Source organism: Ziziphus jujuba, chromosome 9 (assembly GCF_031755915.1).
Source record: "Ziziphus jujuba cultivar Dongzao chromosome 9, ASM3175591v1".
NCBI classification, from domain to species: Eukaryota; Viridiplantae; Streptophyta; class Magnoliopsida; order Rosales; family Rhamnaceae; genus Ziziphus; species Ziziphus jujuba.
Genome location: NC_083387.1, coordinates 25,937,897 through 25,956,276, shown reverse-complemented (window position 1 = coordinate 25,956,276; position 18,380 = coordinate 25,937,897). Strand labels below are relative to the sequence as shown.

Below are 18,380 nucleotides of genomic sequence, written 5' to 3'. Positions count from 1 at the left end.
AAAAGCATGAACTAGACAGAAAGGCTAAAAGGGCCGAATACCTATTGGGTATGCAATGTTCTAATGTTTTTTCTCTTATTTTAAACGTCCTTTCAGGTGTAAAAAAAAAAAAAAGGCATCTTTTTAATTGGACACAAATTAAATGTACCATTTGCATGCATCTTTTCATCGATGCTGTGTCTTTCCAGAAAATAAAAAAGATCCATATTCTATATGCTTCTAACTCATTAAAGGTAATAGGCTATTAAGTATCTAATATAAACTTTTTCAAAAGGCTTATTTTTAGCCAATTTGGAAATTTTTTTTTTTTCAAAAATTCAGCATGTAATATTGCTTTGATCTGTCGTTGTTATAAAGGCTTGCAGAAGATTTAATGATCTTATATATTATCCCTTCTTGATTAATCTTTGATCGCCAAAACTCAAGCCTTGCTTTCTATTTTTTCAAAACACAAAACAAATAAGATCTTTTTCTAAGGCACGCTTAGAAAATTTTAATCATGCATGCCAATAAGTAGGGGGTAAAATTTTCAGGCTAACCAACTTCACTCAACCTTATATAATAATAATAATAATAAATAAAAACTGGATCTCAATATTAAAAATCGCAAGATTATATATAGTATATGATGTTAAGGGCATTGGACTATGATTTATTGGGCAAGTCTAAACTCGGAATTTCACTTATATATAACACCCCATAAATTCTGAAAGAGAAAAATTTTTACTATAAAATGATATAAAACCTAATCCAAATCAACAAGTATATGTACACATTATTGTTAATTTATATTAATAGATAAGCATTGATTAATTATTACTCCAAATTTATGCAAGGAATAATTGTTAGATCCAGATCCTCCATATGCTTTTGTATATTTGTTTATTTAACACTTGATATATATACCTCCATAGGTATTTAATTTGAATTTTATTAACTTTTAGTTTTTTTTTTTTTGGTAAAATAAATTTTTTTCATCATCTATTAAATTGATAAAGAACGATTAAAAAACAAGCTAGGAAATTTGGTTAGGAAAAAGGTCGTACTTATGGAAATTGGCTACCAAATTCCTTGACCCTGACATTGTTTTCTTGACCCTTCTTGGAGAGAGAGACCAGGTGCTTAGAAGTCATAAATGAGTCGGTCATCCCCACTATTATTCTTTTGTGGGGTATTCTTTTTTGTTAATAAAATCATTAATTACTTTTATCTAATTTTTAATTTAAAACTTTTTAAAACTAAAAATTTATATGAGAAACGTAAAACTTAATAACATTTTACCAAAGCAAATAACATTTTTTTCTTCTTCCAGTGATTTACATTCCAAATATAATAATTTTTATTTTGGACGAAATTCCAAATACAGCCTTTGAAAGCACAGGTCATTGAACTTTTGAAATTGATGAAAGATGACAAGGACAATGAAATTATGAAAGTAGTTGAAATTTGAAATAATTAATTTTCATTTTCCTTTTCAGTTATCTAACGATAATCTCAACTAACGTTTATTAATTGAGAAAACCTCGTATACCAATTAAAGAAAGTTTGAGAATTAAAATTAAGAGAATTACACGCCAATATCGACCCTTATAAAATACAATAATTTAAGTTTTTTTGAAAAAATAATAATTTAAGTTTAAAAATATTTTTTTGTCATCACTCATATGATGAAGTGTAAATGAAATATATTTATGATATGATAATTTATTTGACTATTTTATTTTTTTAAAACAAAATTTTAATATTCAAAAATTAAAAAGACAAATTAACCATCGTTAACTAATAATTGCCAAATTAGCCGTAGATGTTCGCTCAATAAATTTCATTTTGTGCAATAAACTAATTTCACCTATATATATATATATATATATTTTGGAGAAGCGGTATAAAGCCAATCTTATCTTCACCGATAAAATACACATACATACACAAATACTTACTCTCTTAGGTTTTTTTGTCTATCTCTCAGACACGCAAATCCAATGGAAGATCTAAAACCAACACCTCCAAACTCATCTCCTTTAACACCAATTGGCTTCCTTGAAAGAGCAGCGACAGTCTATGGAGATTGCCCTTCTATCGTCTACAACACCACCACCTACACCTGGTCTCAGACCCACCTCAGATGCCTCCGCGTGGCATCCTCCATTCAATCACTCGGCATCAAGAAGGGCCACGTGGTCTCCGTCCTCGCCCCCAACATCCCCGCCATGTACGAGCTCCACTTCGCTGCTCTCATGTCCGGTGCTATCCTCAACAACATCAACCTCCGTCTCGACCCACGTACGGTCTCCATACTCCTGCGTCACAGCGAATCCAAGCTCGTCTTCGTGGACCAGCTCTCTCAGTCTCTTATCCACGAAGCCCTCTCTTTGTTCCCACCTGGAATTCCAATCCCACGTCTCATCCTTATAGCCGATGATACTGATGAGGCTTCGTCTTCACCATCATCATCTTCATCACCAGCCGTTGAATTTGTTTGTAGTTACGAGGACTTGGTGGAGAGGGGGGATCCTGGGTTTGAGTGGATCCGACCCACGAGCGAGTGGGATCCTGCAATACTGAATTACACGTCTGGGACGACTTCTTCTCCAAAAGGTGTGGTCCACTGTCAGAGAGGGCTTTTCCTCATCACCGTTGATTCTCTGATTGATTGGGCTGTACCGAAACAGCCCGTATATCTATGGACCTTACCGATGTTCCACGCAAACGGCTGGAGTTTCCCGTGGGGTATGGCAGCTGTTGGGGGGACCAACATTTGTCTCCGCAAATTTGATGCGACAATTATCTACCGTCTTATCAGGGCCCACAATGTGACCCACATGTGCGGTGCACCTGTGGTGCTCAACATGCTATCCAATTCCCCGGACAACGAACCTCTTAAAAACCCCGTTAACATCCTCACCGCCGGAGCTCCACCACCGGCAGCGGTGCTCCACCGTACGGAATCTCTGGGTTTCGTGGTGAGCCACGGCTACGGGCTGACCGAAACGGCGGGGCTGGTCGTGTCGTGCGCATGGAAACGGGAGTGGAACCGATTGCCAGCGTCGGAGAGAGCGAGGTTGAAGGCGAGGCAAGGGGTGAGGCTAGCGGGTATGACCCGGATCGACGTGTTGGATCCGAACACGGGTAAGAGCGTGAAGCGGGACGGGTCGACGTTGGGTGAGATTGTACTGAGAGGAGGGTGTGTGATGCTGGGTTACCTGAAAGATCCCGCCGGAACGGCGAAGTGCATGAAGGACGGCTGGTTTTTCACCGGAGATGTGGCGGTGATGCATCCGGACGGGTATTTGGAGATAAAAGACCGATCGAAGGACGTGATCATCAGCGGAGGAGAGAATCTGAGCAGCGTGGAAGTTGAATCGGTGCTGTATATGCACCCGGCGATTAACGAAGCAGCGGTGGTGGCTCGGCCGGACGATTTCTGGGGAGAGACGCCGTGTGCGTTCGTGAGCTTGAAGGAAAGGATCCGAGGAAACAAACCCAGTGAGAAAGAGATAATGGAATTTTGCAGAGAGAAATTGCCGCACTATATGGTGCCCAAAACGGTGGTGTTTAAGGAGGAGCTTCCGAAGACCTCCACAGGAAAGATCCAGAAGTTTATTCTCAGAGAAACCGCAAAATCCATGGGCTCCGCCGGAACCAGACGGAGTCGGATATAGGATTAGGATATTGGTTCAGTTCAGTGAGTCATACTGGCGGTTGAGTTCACTCCGGGTTCAACTCGTCTTTGACTCGGTCTTCCAATTGAGTTGGATAATTTCAAAGCATAAAAATGTTCTAGAAAATGTTGGAAATGCTCGGCCGGCGCACATAAATTTGAATTTTCATTTCCAAATTTGTAATTTTATATCTTATTTTTCGAATAAATGAAAGGGTGACTGGCCACAAATGGATTTTCGTGCGTGGATATCCTTATTATTTATTTCCTTTCAAAGATTGTGTAATAAATTATTTCCTTATATTCTTTTGTTTTATTATTTTTTTAATGCTGTTGCACCAAAATATGATAATTGACAGTAAAATATCTTAAAACCAATCTTTTCTTTTATTTTTTTTAAAATTTGTATGGTTATATTTTAATGTTAATATTATTGTCGCTTTTACTTTAGCTCAATGGATAGCTACAGACCCAAAATATGACAGAATAAAGATAATCATATGCGCTGGATCATATCCATGTTTTTTTTTTTTTTTTTTTTTTTTAAATTTTTTTACAAGTTTTTGGTGTCAATATTTCAATATAGCTTCAATATTTTTACATTTCATTTTTTATAACTTTAAATTGGCATCATTTTTTAAACTTTGTAAATGGTATAATATCAGTTAAAAACATTTTTTTTCTCCCGCTAGTTAAGAAACTAAGCAGGCAAACCAACTAGCCCGCATTCCATGAAAAGTTCTTAGCCAATTTAGACTTCAAAACAATAGGCAACTCATTAATATTAACTTGATTAAAATGATCATCTAGGAAAAAACCTCACATAAATTATGAGCTATTAGTCTCTCTAAATCCCATTGAACCAAACAGGATTCAAAAAAAGCATGAAGACTTGTAGCCTTTTCAACTCTTCAATGTAGACCATACCCAAAAAATAGCAAAATCATCGGAAACAATAAAAGCAATAACATTCAAAGCATCGCTTTTAATTTAAACATTTCTCCATCCGTGATTTCTTGCAATTTTAAAAGCCTAGTAAATAGCACAAACTTCTGCAGCACAAGGATTGATAATATTACTTTTGGAGATGTGAAACTATAATCATTCTTTTGTCATGTCGAGCAATAATACCAAATCTTGAACTTTGCCTTGAAATTCCTACATCAACATTTAACTTGATCTCACCAGCAATGGGAGGAGAACATACCTTACTTCTATTTGATGTCTTGACATGAGAGGAACCACCAATAGCATCTGATAATATTTTGGATTCCAAAAATCTTTATTCTACATAAAAAAATAAAAGAATAAAAGAAAATTCTCTAGTAATATCAATGGAATAATCAGAATGAGTCATTGCATTACGAAGATACCATATATGAGCAAATAAAATGGCTATCTAACATATAAAATCCAACTTAGACCAACCTCTATCCTCCACCAACTTTGCAAGATCAAGATCAAAAGGAAAAGGCTCGTAAGCATATTGACAAGATAAAGCATCTGATTGCAACCCCCATTATCCTTCACACCATACAGCTCAGGCAACATCGTAAAACATAAATAAATAAACCTCATCCTTCCTCCCTTTTCCCACATAAAATACAAGAAATACCACTAATTGGATTTTTGTGAGCAATATTTTGCTTTGTGGGTAGGGCGTTAGAAACCACTGACCACAACATCAACTTCAATTTTTTCTGAATTCTCAACTTCCAAATGGCTTTAAACATTTTTGATTTATCAAAAATATTAGAAGGTTGTTGATCATCAAAGAAAGTGGATTTAACTAAGAACCGACCATCCTTTCTACCAAGCCAAAAATAAGAATATGGAACATTTATATTTTGCCAATAAATTCTTAAAATATTAGAAGCTGTCTCTAGCTCAAACAGTTTAAAAAACAAATCAGCATCCCACTTCATTATTCCTATCATAAATAAGGAGTTCACAATCAAGGGATAAGCATCACTACCTTTTTTTTTTTTTTCTAGGAACTGCTTTAAAATTTCTATTTCATGGAATCCAACGATCCTTCCAAATATCAGTATACAAACCATTGCCAACTTTATAGCAAAGACATTTTTTTGAAACATCTCTAACAGAAAACAAACTTCTCTAACCCCATGAGTCCTTAGCTTGAGAAGAAATTTCAAAAAATTTCTACCCAAACAATATCTAGCCTCAAGCATGTAATCTACATTTTCTCAGGTTCAGTAAGAAAAAGCTATGTCAATTTAGTCAAAAAAGCTTTATTAATATCTTTAGATTTTCAAACCCAGACCACTGTAGCATTTAGGTAAGCAAAGAAAGTTCCACCTTTTGAATTAAAATACATATGCACTCATGAGAAGATTGTCCACTTTTTTTGAATAAGCATATGATCAAAATGAAAAATTTTATTATGGAAAATATAATTTAACGATTTAAAAATTATGGCAAAGTTATTTTGTGTTAATTTGATCCTATAGAAGTCAAACTGCAAAAATATTAAAACTAAAATGAAACTGATGCCTAAAACCTTTTTGTAACAAATGTATCCTGTCTATTAAGCCATATATTTGTTGCACTCTCATTTTATAAGACCATTTCATAAATTAGAAAGACAACAAATATATTAGTTTAAGGGTAGAGAATATATTTTATTTTTCAGAATGCGACGGGATTTTCAAAACTTAGCATGGGAAATTAAAAACATGGTATATATAGTTTAATTAAGAGTGAAAAGTAAAATTTCCTCCATATTTTACAAGTAAAATATAGACTAGTTGAATGAAATGTTTTAGTGTGACAATCTTTTTTTTTTTTTTTCTGGTTAAATATTAGTGTGATTAAGTCAATGCATGCGTTTGAAGGAAATGCAGCTGATACATTTTGGCTGTATTAGAAAATTCAGAATTAGTTGGGAAAGTGAAGCATGGCATGTAAACTGCAAAAAAGCCAGCGAGATAACTTGCACGGGGATCAATGAAAGTGAAAGGAAATGAAAAATAAAATAAAAATAAAAATAAATTAATACACAAAATTCTAATAGATATGGTGTTTCAGAGTCCCTGGCCACTTCCATATATTGAAATTAAAGATAAAGACCGGAAGATATACATTGAATATATTAATTTTAACTGCCAAAACCTATATGGCTCATGAAGAAGATCGTGACAGGTCATTGTAGACCACATGAAATTTTAAAATATGTTTGCGTTTCAAACTAAATTCAGGACTAGAACGTGCTGTCCTTTATTATTTTTGTTTTTTCTGTTATTCTTCCTTTTGTAGAAGATATATATAATCATTCCCAGTCAAAAGAAAAAAAAAAAAAATATATATATATATATATAGAATAGTTCTATAAATCGGTTCGCATGCATCAAACTGTATCATAGAATTTATATATATATATATATATATATGTAACGCACCGCACCTTATTATTGTTGTTGGTTGATAGCTGCTACTTTTTTTTTTTTTTTTTTTGTGTGTAACGCACCGCACCTTATTATTGTTGTTGGTTGATAGCTGCTACTTTTTTTTTTTTTTTTTTTTTTTTTTTTGTGGCCTGAGATAGCTGCTACTTTATGAGCCTCCAAATTATCTATGAAAGCTTTATGAAACTTAACATGACAGAGATTTAATTTTAATTTTATTTTTTTTAAATATTGGATATGAAGATTCGAATTCACACAGAAACTTTGTACTAAGCACTTGATTGTCTAATTGTCTAAGGGTTACATGACAAAGATTTAAGAATATATAGGACGATTTTTTCCATTTAGATGTTTTCTCTTTATGATTGAAAGGTCTACTTACCAAACCCCCCCCACCCCCCCCCCCCCCCCCCCCCCCGGGCCCCAAAAAAAAAAAAGAAAAAGAAAAAGGGTTCTGCTTAATTTGAGTGACAGCTCGGGTGGTTAGAGTAGGATATTAGAATGTCTTGGTTGGTTTGATGGAGATTTGTGTTTGATTATGTTTGAAACAAATTTTCAGTCTAAATTTAATGCTGAGATTCAAATATTACGTGTCATATACTACGCAAAGAATTAAGCAAATTTCTTCACAAATAGGTGAGGCTAACATGGGAGGGGAGCATAGTAAAGTTTTTTTTTTTTTTTTGGCAAGAAAACTTTCTCGAAGAGATAAAGCAGTACTATTTTGAAACTAAATCATAAACAAATTAAATGAATTAAGGACAAGATAATACTGAATCCAAGAAAAGAATAGTATATAAATTGAATAAATTGTTAAAACTACAATGAGAAAGAATAGCCAAAAATTAAATCCTTAAAACAGGAAAAAAAAAAAGATTAAAATTTGGGAAGATCATTGTCCATGTAGTTTGTAGGAAGTGAGTTTAATGAGTATATTTTGATTTTAACATATATACTATCTAGAGTCTATTATTTTCCCTTATTTATAGGGTATTTTGATTGTTATAAGTGTTAATTATTAAAATGTATAGGAGTATTAATATGATTTGAACCTAAATTTTAAGAATTTTAAATTCTAATATCATATTAAATTATTATTAATTTTAAAATTTTAAATTATTAAAAAATATGTTTAATATGTATGTCTAACGTCTATCATCAATTACACTATTTTTTTTTTAATAATTTTTATAGTTTAAACAAATTGATGTATATACAAAGAAGAAAAGAAAAATTCAAAAGTAAGTAACTCTTTCTTTGATGGATGAATTCTAAATGAAAATAGCTGTGTATATATATATATATATATATAATAGAAACTAGAGGGACTTCGAATATTACTAAGATAATAAATAAAAACAAGGGCAAGCATAAAACAATAAAGAATTATTTATAAAAATGGGGGAAAAAAAAAAATTCCCAGAAGGGTATTATGCTTTGGTGGTACTGTGTGACCGTGTCTACCAACTCTCTTCTTGTATTGTTCCGTTCATTCTTGAGAGAGAGAGAGAGAGAGAGGGGAAAAAACGATGTGACATGGGAAATAAAGGAAAACCTGAAAGCAAAAAAATAAAAACAAAATACGAAAAACAAAAAGCTAAAAACGTTGCAAGCAAACAAGGAAAGAAAGGTTGAAAGGGAGAGCCACAATCAAGAGAATTTAATTAAACTATTGAAAAGAAAAAAATAAAATATCAAAAATAAAAAAATATTGAAAAGAAATTTGTAATATTATATGTTGACAAAAAAAGTAAAAAAAAAGATTATTTATTGCTAAAATAGCTAGAGTAATTACAAGACCCAAATGGGAAGCATTTCGTAAGTAGTTTTGTGGCCAAATTTTTACGATTTATTCGATGAAAAGGGTTTGTTAGTTTCTTTCATTTCAATTTTTTTTTTTTTTTTTTGTTTTTTCCTCGATGAAAGGTAGGCTATGTGGTGTTGAATGCTTTAAAAGCTGAAGCATTTAATGACAACAATCTCATTTTGCAACAAAAATATCCTGTATGCTTTAATGACAGCCTTATGTTCTAATGAACTGAGAAATACTATCTGTTTTTTTTATTTTTTTAATTAATTTATTTTTTTTGTTTTTCTATTTTACAAAAAAAAAAAAAACTATTTAATATAATTGGTATATTACTGATAGGTATGACATTTTTGTTTTTCAAAAAAGTCACGATATTCTTTTTTTTTTTTTTTTGTTTTTTGAAGTCGTGATGATTTTGAAAAATTGAATGAGTACATAGTGAAAAATATTTTACTAGTCCACTTAATGATATATTAATATTAAAAATTATCTCTGGCTTTTCAAATTTATTTTATTAATCATTCTAACGTTTTGTTCATCAAAAAGAAAATCCTACATGTTAGTTGATTTTCAAGTATATTAACAAAATAAAAATATTTTTCTTTTGTCTTTTGTAATTAAACAAGAATGTTTCTGTTTTTCTTTCATCAAATCGAGGAGGCGTTATCTCGTACTTCTTCTGTCAACGTTTTACCTACTATTGTATTTGTTTTTCAAATTTTTTTCTTAAAAAGGGTACAACATAAAAAAAAAAATATATCTATTAGAAAACCCCGAAAAGGAATGTTAACATTCAAAAGAAAGGTAAAGAAATCTTGATATACTATATATATTTTTTCAAATAATTCATATTGCATGTTAATTCAAAAGTCAAAACACAAAATCCTTATTAATTATAATAGCACAATTTTTACATTTTAATTTTAGTATAAGCTTTTTTTTTTTTTGGGGGGGGGAATGAAAGCATTTTAGTATAAACTTGAAATAAAAAATGATATATTATTCTTAGAAACTCATCAAACCTACACTAGGTGAGTCAAAAAGTAGATAACTTATATATATATATATATATATTTATTTAGCATAGTTATACTGTACAAATTATATCTAGATCGATGATTTTTTCAAAAAATATAAAAGCATATACAACAAAATTAATATTTTATTTTTAGAAAACATCGATTTAAGATTTAAGTGTAGTTCACACCACACATATATACACACATATATATATATATATATATAAAGGTATACAGTATGTAAGCAAGACTTATCGACTTCTGTTATCATTTTGATCTCCGAAAAGGTTAAGCCATATCTTTATATTCAAATGCTCCATATATTGTTGAGCAAAAACAACCAAAAGTTGCATATGTCAGTTTTTTTATTTTAAAAAATAATTTCAATTTACATCTATGCCCTTATATATGCATATTTCCATGTGCATTATAAAGGAAACTACCTACACCAGCAAAACAAAGTTCGGTGAATACTAGGCCTTATTTTTTACTCTTCAAACATTTTGCAAGCTCTCTTTCAGTACATTTTGCAAGCTCTCTTTCAATACATTTTGCATGCTCCTATTCCTCTTCCTCTTTTGCCCTACATTTGCCGTCGGATTCTGCTTTGCACTCAATGAGTATATCAAGTCGACGAAAAGAAGAACAAAAAATATAGGATCATTAGCATCTTTGTTATCATCTATAACAGCGTATTTCAATCATAGTAAGGTGTCATTATCATGATCACAATAAATAGTATGATTTGTAGTCTCATACGTTTTTCGTCCATATAGTAATATTTCCCTTTTCTTCCTGTCCTCTTGCTCAAGTGACTGAACTCCAATAATATATATTGTTATTACATACTCATTATGTTTTTGAAAAATATTGGTTCTGGATATTATTAGTTGAAACATAGGAAAGAACAGCATAACAATTAAGAAATCATGGGACTTTAATTTGAAAGAACTTTAAGTTTGCTATTTTCTTTTTTGGTAAAGTAAAAAGAGTTTTAAGTTAGTTCAAAAGTTTATGTGTCTTTTTTAAGTCCCACTTTGGAGTTTTAAGTTAGTTGAAAAGTTTGTGTCTTTTTTAATTCCCACTTTGGTCCCTCTGAGGGGACAATGGCACATCCCACTAATGTTAAGGAAATCCATTTTTTTATAGGCAATATGATCCTGCATATTCGAATTTTCATATCCCATTAAAAAAAAAAAAGCCTCTTTTTAAAATTGAGTAAATAGTATAATATATGATAGTTAGTTATTAAATTTGGATAACTTTTTATTCATATAGAAAATGATAGCATGAACCATTTATACATCAAAAGGGTGACAAAAAAAAAAAATATTTAATGTGGAAATTGATTCAACTAATTCATTTAAAGATCAGCTAACTTGGCTATTAGTGAACATGCGGAATTTTTTGGTTGCAGTGCAGGGGCTTTTGTCAGTAAATGCTTCGTAGCCTTTTCCATCATTTTTCTGATCAGCACCGCACAAAAAGGCAATAATTTGACACAAAATTCAACAGTGAACTGGCTTTGGTCGGGCACACTGTCATATATTAAAGTAAAACCCAGACATAAATTGAAATACCACGAATTTGAGCTATTGAAATAAAATAATTATTGTAAATGATATATTATATAAAAAATAAAAACTAAATCGAAAAAACATTTTTACAAGAGACAGTGATTATTGTTAATGGCTTCTCACAATAGTCATTAGTCTCTTGTATATACGGATGTTTTAGACATTTTGCAACATATAAATATATTATATATTGTAAAAACAAAAAAATTATGTTGTTAAAATTATATTACAAGCATATGGCCTGTCATTTACGAAATAAAATGTGTTGTTAATACTCAAAGTAATACAATACATATTAGTCTATCGTAAATTTTATTTGTATACCTTTTACAACAGACAACATTTTAATACACTTTATTCAATTTATTGTCTCAGACAAATAGTAAAATTTTATAAATCTTCCGAATAATTGTAATACACAAGTCCTATTTATATATAAATAAGGTTCATGAGGACTTATATGTAAAAAAAAAAATTAAGCTTCTGAGGCATTTTTTGTATACCTCACCTCGAAGCGAATCCCGAACATAGTTCGGACGAATATTTTTATAAATATTGAGGCTTCCATATCCACTAAAGCAGCACCAAAACCCTGTTAGTATTAAAAGTATATTACCCCTATTTCATTTGCTCACAAAAAGTAGGTGCCGATGGATTATGAAACAGTCTGAACGGATGGGATATGACATTGGCCAAAGAAAACAAGTGTAGTTAATACTACTGTGTTTGCCCTTGTTCTATCTAAAGAAATAGGAAAATCATGAAGCAAAAATGACAGCACAAAGAAAGAAAATAATGAGACAAACTGTACAATCCTAAGAAGAAATAAAGTCAAATTCAATTTGTTGTTTAGGACACTATCTATAAATACATTTTCTTATCACAATCAGCGAAAACTGACCTGAAATGCTTAGAGAAAATTTGTCTTCCACTTTACTGGCTTGGCAGAGCTCCTCTGGTTTTTTAAAGTTTACCATTGCAAGGTTTTAGTACACATTACACAATTATGATCCATAAAAGCTCAAAATTTATGTATTTATTTTTTTAATCAGAAAACCAAAACAAAACCAACTATGATACACACACAGCCCTAGATGATCAATTTGACATATGATAAAAAAGTCCATAAAATTATAAAGATCTTTAACACAAAGCATTAATTGGGAGAGTGGTTCACGAATAAGTTGGATTTTTCCTTTGAACAAGCTCATATGAGCAACCATCAGGATCCTTTACAAAAGCCAATCACAAGACCTCCAGCATTAAGAATGTCATTTATGAAAATTAAATCGAGTCCATTGAACAAGAATGCTTAAAGAGAAAGAACCAAGGAGCTGATGACAAGCCAAAAGTACTACAGCAGTCTTAACCCATCTCTGCTAACCAAATACATCATTTTTCTCACCATAAATGCATAAGTAAAACAAGCTCTTTTGATTCATTTATCTTTAATGGGCATGATTATAAACTCCAGCACTCACATCTAAACAAGTGGCCATTTTTGCAACCGGACAAATAAGATCTGGTTCCAAAACTAGGAATCTCATAAGTGAAACAAAGATAAAAATTTAGATGCTTTACATGTATGGCAATCCACATGGGAAAGAGGTTAAAATTTGAGCATCAAAAAGTTATTTAGGATTTATCTTGTTGAATGGCATAAATAACCCTATCAAGCTAGGGATAAGCCCAACCTATATATATGTACTGTCTTGACAAATTTGTCTTCTAAGTAGCTTGCCATGTCATGCTCATATATGATCAAATATTCCTGAGCCTATATCAATCATCAAGGACCAAGATACCTATTTATAGTTTCAGCCAAAAAAAAAAAATATATATATATATATATATGTATGTGTAAAGATACATACATACAGGTTGTGTCGTTCTCATAAATTTAACACTTCACATATCTATGCCATGCCAACGAGTGCATATAATTTATGTTAATTATTCTATTGAAATGATGGAAATCTTTGATTATGTTCTTTTTCTTTTCTTTTTTTGTTTAATAAAATTCCATAAATTATTTATGTCTTTTTTACTGAATTACTTTCCACTACCCACCACTTTCCATTTGGAATCCTACGGGCTGTTCCATTCTACGGCTTCTGATACGTTTATGCGTTGATTCCTTTTTCACCTAACGGTGTCATACGATATGCATCTTGGCTCTATCTCATCTTTTGGACCGCTTCTTCCCTTCCAAACAGTTTTGACGTCGTTTTATTCCTGCAACATTCGATGTCATACCTTGAACACCAACGTTTGTTGGATCTTAAGCAATCTTGGGCCTTGGCCGAAACTACCAAACAGGCTTGGGCCTTGACCAAATGCTATTTGTCCAAGCAGTTAAATGCTTGCTTAGACATTATAAGAGATTTCAAAAAGCCGGAAAAGCAAAAACACTAAAAGCCGAAAACAAAAACAAAAACAAAAAGCGGTGAACTTTTCAATATTACGATGACCATCCCTTTTTTTCCTTTTTTTTTTTTTTTTTTTTTTGCCCTTTGGTAAGCAAATTCCTTTCCTTTATGAATGTTATAAGCTCACAGCCTAACATAGAGACCAATGCATAGTTGATTGTACAGGGAAATTAATCAAACGGATACTAAAATCTATCAATTTTCCTTAAAGTGGAATTGAGATTATGAAAGGGAAAAAAGATTGTGCATAGTTGCTAATACACTTATATTACCAAATAAAATGCAGATCTTTATACTCTAGGGATCACTATCGAATCTAGTTACAATTATCCCCATGTGGGTTTGTTTTGTCACAATTATAAAGCCCCGCACTCCACATGCCTCCGTTGTTATATTGAGGTAACATGGAAAACCCCTTTTATTGACTTCTCTGTTTTAAGCATAGCCTTTGATGTCTTCCACTATAAATTCATTCAGATTCCATGAATTCCACTTTCTGCATTAACCGTATTCATTTGATATTGATATTCACCTTCTGTACAAACAAATGGCATCATTGGGTTTATAGGGCTTTGATAATAACCAACCCAATACCAGCCCTTACGCAATGGCAGTGACAAAGCTCCATCCACATTAATTTTCTCTTTCTTCAACCAGCCCTTCTACCTCCTTTCTATTCTTAACAAGACCAGCTGTTGCGGTTCACCATTAAGCCGAGATTTATATATGTTACAGATGTTACAACCTTTAACACATAAATAAATAAATAATTAAAAAATTAAAAAAAAAATTAAAACACTGCATCTGTTTGCCTTTTCATGCCCTCTGCAGCATCTCAACAAAACAATGCTCTTAAATTTAAGTCTGTCCATTTTTTTAACATTAATAACATACCTATAATACTCAGAGTTGTGTTATTTATCATCATTGGTGATAATTACTATCTTATGTTGTCAATTTTAATTGGAGTATTTAATTTTATTATTTAGAATAAATCATGCAATTGGTTTCCAAACTATATTCGCTATTTATAAGTCAATCCCTAAACAATTTTTTTAGCATTTTAGTTCCTGAACTAGTTAAAATGTTGCACTGTTAATCCCTCGACATTATTTTATCTAAAATCTACCATTAGATACACGTATAAATTTGTGTCGAGGACCAATTTCGTAATGTAGGATTTAATTTGAAGATCAATATATAACGCATGATATAATTTGAGAATTAAATGTGTAGTCAATCCATTATCATATTTAATCGTCAAATTATGTTAGATGTTACAAGTTGATCATAAACTATATCTTGTGTTACAATTGGTCTTTAAAAGAATATGATTTTGAATAGAAGGATTAACGGTACAATATTTTAATGAGTTCGAGAATTAAAATGTAAATTAAAAAAAATTCTTCACGACCAACTTGTAATGGTGGTAGAATGTAGGAATCAATCATGTAATTTATCCTATTTTTTATTCTAAAAGACTAAAATACAAAAAATAAAAAATAAAAAATAAAAAATATGAAAAAAAGAAAAAATTCTTAAAAAAGTAAGTTGTAAACGGATATAGCTTGGACTATTTTTTATTTTAAAATCCTAAAAGAAATTCTTTAGAAGTAATCATTTTAACATTTAGGTTCTACAGATAATCATTCATCAGTAATAATAAATAGCATCTTTTTAACACTAGTGCCATCATTGTTATAATCTATTATAGCCCATTAATTAATATTGACACAATCATAATAATCTTTTAAAAGGCTTTTTAATTAAACAATAACTGTAATAAAGGGTGAATATAATTATTTGCCACTAGCCTCATATTTGAAAACAATGATACGGCATGCATTAGTATATCTAAGACATCATACATATATTATATTTACTTTGACTGACCAGCTTAAAGCATGACTAGGATTAAGATAATCTAATCAAATATAATATATATGACACATTTCTCAAAATTCATTTCAGACGAAATATAAACAAAGTGAATTAATAATGAAGCTTACATGCACATATTTTATTCCTCAAAGTCGAACCTTGCTTTAGAAAAGTTCAAAACGATTCTTAAAAGAGAATTTAATTTAGTATAAAATTTTAATATATGTTGCTGCGATTAAATGAATAAGTCACCCTTTTCAACCGGAAAAGATATCTTTTATCAAAATTCGAACGATTAAGACTTAATTAATGATTTAATTTGCATGTAATAAAAACTTCCGAATTTAACATAAATTTCGAATTATTAAAATACCAAAATGTGTAAATTTTTCTTACAATTATTTTGTAACATTTTTCTCTTAAACTGATAAATTCACAAAGGACTCCTTCATTTGAAAGGATAATGTTTAAAATTTTAATTACAGTAAGTTTTTAAATGATCTATCTAAAATTTCACAAGAAAGCAACCTCTATCAACTGAAGATGCAAGAAAACATTAGGGAATAGACCACCCACAGAAAAATGAATATGACAAAGCCCATTAGCTTGATGGGATAGTTTGTGAGTTGAAATTGGAGAGAAAATGGAATTAGGTAAAGGATTTCCTTTGTTGTCCTCCTACCAATCTCATGTCCATATACCAAAGAAGCATACATACATGGTTTTCAAGCCAAAAGCAAATGAAAGTTGAGGTAGGAACAATGAACTTTTTTGATAATATGCATAAAGCTTAAGGAATATTTGATTTTTGGAGTTTATGAAATAAAAGTGGAAGAATTTGTAAACAATTTCCGTGATTTGGTTTATAAGAAAATGGTGGAAGAAAAAGATAAATTATATAATAAAGAAGAATTTAAGAATAAAGAATCTTAATTTTATATAAAATTTGATGTTTTACTGAAACATGTGCTCATGGCATTTGGATTCTACTATTCACCAAACAAAACAGGAAAAGAAAGGGTAAGAATAAATTTGTATACAATTATATGACTTTATTCTCGTTCTTATATTCTATTTCTTTTTTTCTTTTTCTTTTTTTGTAATTTCTTTTAAAAACAAAAACAATGAGAACTATTTTTTATTCCCTTTATAGAGTCCACTCCAAACTCTGAATATACGGCAGTAAATACTTAATTTTTCATCTTATTCACTTTCTCGATTATTAAAGGGAAAAAAAATACATATATGAAAATTAGGACAAAACCAGACACATATGGTGAGGCTGATGCAGATTGGTTGTGACAATTGCAGCAAAATGGTGGGAAAGCCAACCAAAATTAGATTCATTCACCTATACCAATTTCCTGAGCAAGTTCATATTCCTAGAGCTTGCTGAAAAACCACAGCATAATCATTATACTCATGAAATTAAAATCTTAACACCTGCTTTTTCTTTCTAAATTTTGCAAACATAGCCGTATCCACAAAATAAATAAATAATTGCAAACGCAAAAATATTACTCTGTAGTGTACCATGACCAAATAAGTCGAGGATGGGATTACATCTTGGAATCGAAATCTTATGTTTAAAAGAATAACTCTTCACAACCAAATTATTTAAGGTTAATTTCACTATTTTTTTAAAATTTAATTTGAATACAATTTGACTTTTTATTAAAAAATATTATTAATTTTTCTTTTGGTTTCAAATAGTTATTATTTGCCTTCCTATTATTTCATTCACCCCTTTTAAAATAATATCATCTATACTTTTTAAAAAAGATAATTGTAATATTCAAAACTTAAGAAATTAAATTGAAATTAATATATATATATTTTTTTTGTTTTGGGTCATTGCATCTAGTGGATCCTATGCATCAACCACATTAGATTCGACCACAAGTATCGAAATCATTTATCAAAGTTTTCAACGGATCCATTTAAAAAGAATTGTAGAGAAATATATATATATATATATATATGGAAAATTTAATTTACAGTTTGTCCACAACAGATAAAAACTATTTCATAATTTTCACTGAATTCATAAAATAATATGATATTTTAATAATTTACGAAAATATGAAAACGAGCTTGGCATAGAGGTCCAAAACTGTGTGCAAAACTTAAAAACAATGAGAATTTGTTTACTATATCACATGAGAAAAAAAATTAAGGATAATTTATTTAGTGAACATGAGAGTAGTTCATGAACGTTCATGAAAATCTTGAAACAAATGACAGAAAAACATGTTTGGTTCATAAATTATATTCAAATTTGTTAGACAGCAAAAGAAACTATAATTATAACTTTTCTTGAGAAGATGTGTTAATTATATGGAACTGAACTCTAGACTTCATGTGATATATGTATATGTATACATTTCATGATCACGAGTTTGGGATAATAACTCTATTGATTATTAATTAAAATTTGTCATGTCATATTACATTCTCCTATAAACATAAACATAAGTTTAATTAGTGCTAATAAAATGGCTATGTATTTAAATTATTCGAAGTTGATCTTAACCAATTGATCGTCACAATATTAACTATCAATAATTAATTAACATCT

The 18,380-nt window shown here is 30.6% G+C and overlaps 1 protein-coding gene across 1 annotated transcript; it reads left to right on the top strand.

Moving 5' to 3' along the window:
• Positions 1-1,866: 1,866 nt before the first annotated feature.
• LOC107427659 (2-methylpropanoate--CoA ligase CCL4) lies at positions 1,867-3,964 on the top strand. The gene has a single exon (XM_016038042.4). It carries the CDS (start codon positions 1,983-1,985, stop codon positions 3,660-3,662), a length of 1,680 nt encoding a protein of 559 aa, XP_015893528.3. The 5' UTR covers positions 1,867-1,982; the 3' UTR covers positions 3,663-3,964.
• Positions 3,965-18,380: the final 14,416 nt, after the last annotated feature.

Coding starts and splice junctions, on each gene's coding strand:
- LOC107427659 (XM_016038042.4), top strand. CDS start 1,983: ATGGAAGATCTAAAACCAACACCTCCAAACTCATCTCCTTTAACACCA.